At 54.2% G+C, this 4,889-nt stretch overlaps 1 protein-coding gene across 1 annotated transcript; it reads right to left on the reverse strand.

Moving 5' to 3' along the window:
- Window positions 1-1,390: 1,390 nt before the first annotated feature.
- Window positions 1,391-4,550, reverse strand: LOC112272834 (uncharacterized). The gene is made up of 7 exons (XM_024500977.3): window positions 3,813-4,550; window positions 3,579-3,695; window positions 3,226-3,404; window positions 2,908-3,001; window positions 2,671-2,748; window positions 2,344-2,445; window positions 1,391-2,047 (listed from the first exon to the last, which is right to left on the reverse strand). Exons 1-7 carry the CDS (start codon window positions 4,314-4,316, stop codon window positions 1,898-1,900), a joined length of 1,224 nt encoding a protein of 407 aa, XP_024356745.1. The 5' UTR covers window positions 4,317-4,550; the 3' UTR covers window positions 1,391-1,897.
- Window positions 4,551-4,889: the final 339 nt, after the last annotated feature.

Below are 4,889 nucleotides of genomic sequence, written 5' to 3' on the forward strand. Positions count from 1 at the left end.
CCTCGCTGTCTCCAAATAGTATGCCGGGGTCATACGAAGTGTGCGTAGTAAGTACCAGCCACCCACTGCTTTCAGTTACGTTTCGAATCGAAAGGAATGGAAATTGCGTTGCAGGAAGTTACAGTCATGTCTGGGATGCATCCCATTTCTGTTCATTCGGTGTCGTCGCCACAATCACCTACTCCTCTGCCTAAAATTCTTTTCAGGCAAGATGTGATGGACCCAACAACAGCTACGTGCATAACTAGCTTGTGCCCAACCAAACACCTTGCCATCATCGTTTGTTCAACTGCGGACAACTCCGATGCAAGATGTGCAACAAACAACCCGCACGGCCCTCATCTTACCAAATTCATCCACGACCCTCCAATTCCATGGTGGACCAACATGTGAGGCGCTTTGGCCAAAGACCAAGTGCCTCGACTGTTTGCAAATACGCAGACAAGGCACACTACTAAACACTTCTCACGCCCATCACCAACTGTTGCACTGGCAACTGGGTTTCCCCATTGTTATTCCAGCTGGTCGCCGTTTTGATTCATGATGGTGTGTCCTGTCAAAATCGACCGGGGACATTCTCAGCACAATGACGTGAAATTGCAGTAGGCCTCAGTGAATGTAGCACTGGCAATCGTAGCCTTGGTTTTTACGAACACTCTTTCTTGTCCTCTCATCGCCATTCCCGCCTCCGTCCTTGCAATTCCCGTGCCAATATTCTTCACAGTTGCCCTTGCTGTTCCGCTCCATCCACAGCATGCAGGTGCCACGCAGCGCTTGCCGATCGATGATTATTAGCTCCCTTGTACACTCTGTCCCGAATGCCTCACTTCCCACTCCGGAAATCAAACCACGCTTCCAACAATAACAAATCGACACGCTCAACCGCAATTCCAGACACCCGCAATGCAACCCGCCCACTTGGTTTCAAGAATACGCATTAGTCGCACCAACTGTGAAACATACCCCTCACCCGAACTATGAGCCCTCGTCCTCACCATCCCCTGTAAAACATGCGTGCGCAATGGAGACATTACATCACATTCTCTCCACTTCCCTCTCTTGCGACAAGCTTACATTCCGCACCACTGATTTCCCACTACGCTTCCACATCATGCGGCCACGCCATCTGCAAACACCCACCACGTGACCCCAGACCAACATTGCTTGTTCTGCCCAACCACTCACGCTCAAGGTGCTCCACATCTGTCATCACATCATCCAACCTCACTTTGCCGCGTGCCAAACGGTCCCCTTTACCCCCACACCACATCCCACGTCCGTCCTTCTCCGTTCCGCGTGTTGCATTCCACTTCCAACCCGGACCTACTCATCACGTTCATACCACCCGCACACACACAACAATTCACACACTCGCCAACAATCCGTGCACTGCTGTGAAAGACTATCCACAACTTCAATTTATGCACGACACCACACACTCTGTTCACCTGATCAATTCAATCCCACCTCGATGACCATCGCTTGATTTGAAAGCACCGCTCACAGGATCAACCGCATTAACTATCCTACCGCTTCACAATTCGTGTCTTCCTACTTTACGCTATACACTACAACCTGGAACCTACCAGTCCTCCTCGACACCTACTATTGCAAACCCATGCATCGACGATCGTCCATGTCAGGTGCCTTCATCTCTGACCTCCTCGCAAGGAAAACCCATCCCTGCTTCACCTACGCACGCCCATGCCATACGGCCCTGTTTCACCCCACCCCTAGATACCCGCGCCCAACGGCTCACTGCTCCATTGATCCACCCGACATGCACCCATCCACGCTTGTCCAAGTGCACACCTTCGTTGCACCACCTCAACACCAAGTCACGTCGACCTACATGTTTCACCACCCAAGGACTTCCGCAACCGCATCACAGCACCACCTACTTTCTCGGCGATGGAGACAGGTCCCCTTCGAAGGAGCTCAGCCGGTTGATTTGTCTCGAAAGCTCCGCCATCACGGCTGGCTGCTCCTTCTTCCGCTGCTTCGATATGGTCTGTGTAGAAACCGCTCCAACCTTCTCAAACGCCACCTGCAGGTTCACGCATTCACAACTCTGTCAGCCTCTCCGCCATGCAAAATGAAATCCTCTCAACCAGTTTGTCCCCGACCGTCGCCATCCGGTTTCTTGCTTCTCTTGGCAACGCCCGCCCACTCAAACCACGACCGACCGCATGACAGCCACCGCTGTTCAATGCTTGCACCGACAACATCCTATGAGTCACCCCGTGAAAGCCATCGTTGCTCAATGCTTGGACTGAGAACCACATAGTACACATCATTCCACTCGGCACACCAAAACACCTCAACCCATGATGCCGGAATCACCTTCAGAAACTCCTCCGGGTCGTAAGCCACGCGCGTCGCTTCCTGTAAAATCTTGATCGCTTCGCCTACATACCTTGCTCGCAGCAGATCCTCCTCCTTCATCTGTACCACAACATCACCCTCAGACCTCGCAAAAACCGTGCCAACACCGAAGCCACCCCTCACTTACAAGCAAACACACCTCCCACCCAACTCCTTCTACCCCCATTTCCACACATTTCATCACGCGCCCGACAACGTCCACACCGCACGGCCTTTGCTTTCTGGTTACTCGTCCATGCGCGGCCACACTTTTCTCTATTCCAGGGAAAAGGACAGTGACTATACCATGAAAAATGCCAGCGCCACTCGAAACAGCGTGTTGGCCCCTTCATTGAACAGAACGTCCCATACTCGCATTGTCGACTGCACAAACCAGCCCTCTCGTCAGCACACCCATCCCACCAAAGTCCACCACCCTCACTCGCAAAACTCCCCAATCATGGACGCTTCAACACGCCTCCACACTGGCCACCCTCACCCGCGATCTACTGCTAACCACCAATCCAGCTTCACAGTCCTTACCTCCGATGGCAAGCTCTTCGAGAACAGGCATAGAAACCATTCCGTTGTCACCAGCGACACGTCGAAGTCGATGCTGTCCAAGTGGGCAGATAGCCTGCCAACAACACACCGCCCACACCCTCAAAACCCTGCACAACATCTCAAACCTCGCTCAATTCGTCTGTCCACCACACAACCCACACCTCACCCGCGTTCGCAGTACCATGCCTTGTTCAAATTCCTGCCCCCAATCCCCCCCCCCCCCCATGCCACAACCGCAAGGCATTGCATCACGTAGGAGACACAAGCTTCACACTAAACACAGCCCCAGGTAACAACCTTGGGCACTTCTTCTTGAACAGGTCCTTGAACACACGTTGCTCCACATGACACCCATACAAATTCTCCGAGTAGCTGTCGTGAAGCAGAATGTTTTCCAGCAGCACCGCCAGCATCCAGAACGCCTCCTCCTCGTTCTTCATCACCAACAGCAACGACGCAGCCACGTAGTTCATGCCCTGCACAATTGCGACCTCAATGGGTTAGCGACTCGCGTCCACCAGGCGTGGGGTCCGCCCACCGCACCCACCTCTGCACCCTTCGGATTTCACCGCTCTGCCCCACAAACACTGCAATGCTCCGCCACGACTCCTCGTGAAAACCACGACTACCATGTCATTTCGAGAGCTTACTTGGCAGTACCCTACTCGAGAATCCCGAAACGAGTATCCTGTCAAAATGCGCCGAAGTGTTGCCTGCCCTTGAGGTGAATCTATGGCCGGGTGACCTGGGAACGTGCGCCCCAAATCCTGCAAACCAGTGAAACCTCGTCAGACCAGCCTCCCCATTCACAACGCCTCCACAATGCCCGGGACGATCACAAGAAGCAGCAAACCAATTCGATCACGACAAAAGTAACCCCGTACATGATCTATCTGCCGGGTGGCAGACGTCTCTCTCCCCGACACAGCATCGATTAGATCCTGATAGTAAGTATCGGGAACCGTGGATCGCTTCTTCATCACCCCGGACACAGCTCGCCACACCTTCGGTCTCAGAGCCGGAGGAATGCCCTTCCGGATCAAACTCCGCAACTGCCCAGACCCCGTCAGAGTGGAGAAAGACCCTGACAGCTGCGACACAAGACCGGTCTGCGACTGAGACGAGATGTCCGACTGCAAGTACCAGTCCGACCCCTTGTTGGCTTCCACAGCCCACCACACCATACCCGCCTCCTTCACCCTCTCCGTCACCTGGTTCAGAACCGCAGCGTCCTCTCGCGATACCTCCAGCACGAACGCATACAGATCCGTCACCTTCACAGTGTTCGTTTTCTTCATGGATCTACTCGACTGAGTCATGCTTTCCCCCCCCTGCTCTGAATCAGGCGAACGAGCAACCCTGCCGACAGCACCCCTGCCGTTCTGCATTGTGCTCTGTGCGTCTCCGCCTCCGAGACGTGCTCACAAGGTTCTAACAATTCTAGATTTCCCACGACCTTCTTCTCTGTCGACACCCACGACAGCCTCAACTCTGGCTTCTCCGCGGCGCAATCACACGCTGCCCTGCCTCTGCTTCTAGATCGCAGCATCTGCGCCTGAAACCCCCCCTGTCCCCCATCCACACACACTCCCGTCTCCCTCCAGCTCCCCCCCAGCCCCGATTGATCTAGTCCCCCTACTTCTGCATCTAACAGCATTCGATCGCACCTCGCTTTGCACTTCGATCGCTTGGTGCAGTCCCCTCCATCGGGGACCAAACTGCTCGATGCTGCTGCAATGCCAGCCCTACTCCAATGTGCGGAGTGTCAGAACGCCCCCAGCGACCTGCTTCTGGAGTTTCACAAGCCTACATTGCCATCCAACACGAGACTGGCGCTCACAAACTCGGCAGTCTTGGTCCTTTCAAGAAATGCGGCCAGCATTAACGCTTCTTCCCAACCTGGGGCTGACCATCAGAGCGCGGATCCAATTCACAGTGTCACTGCGATTGGCCACCCTAGA

This window comes from Physcomitrium patens, chromosome 19, assembly GCF_059467195.1.
Source record: "Physcomitrium patens ecotype Gransden chromosome 19, ASM5946719v1, whole genome shotgun sequence".
NCBI lineage: Eukaryota > Viridiplantae > Streptophyta > Bryopsida > Funariales > Funariaceae > Physcomitrium > Physcomitrium patens.

What these genes read in the sequence shown, in the direction of transcription:
- LOC112272834 (XM_024500977.3), bottom strand. Translation starts at nt 4,316, where the DNA reads ATGCAGAACGGCAGGGGTGCTGTCGGCAGGGTTGCTCGTTCGCCTGAT. An exon ending in CCACCCGGCAGATAGATCAT is followed by an intron (nt 3,696 to 3,812) that starts GTACGGGGTTAC and finishes ACTGGTTTGCAG; the next exon opens with GATTTGGGGCGCACGTTCCC. An exon ending in CGAAGAGCTTGCCATCGGAG is followed by an intron (nt 2,749 to 2,907) that starts GTAAGGACTGTG and finishes TGGTTTGTGCAG; the next exon opens with TCGACAATGCGAGTATGGGA.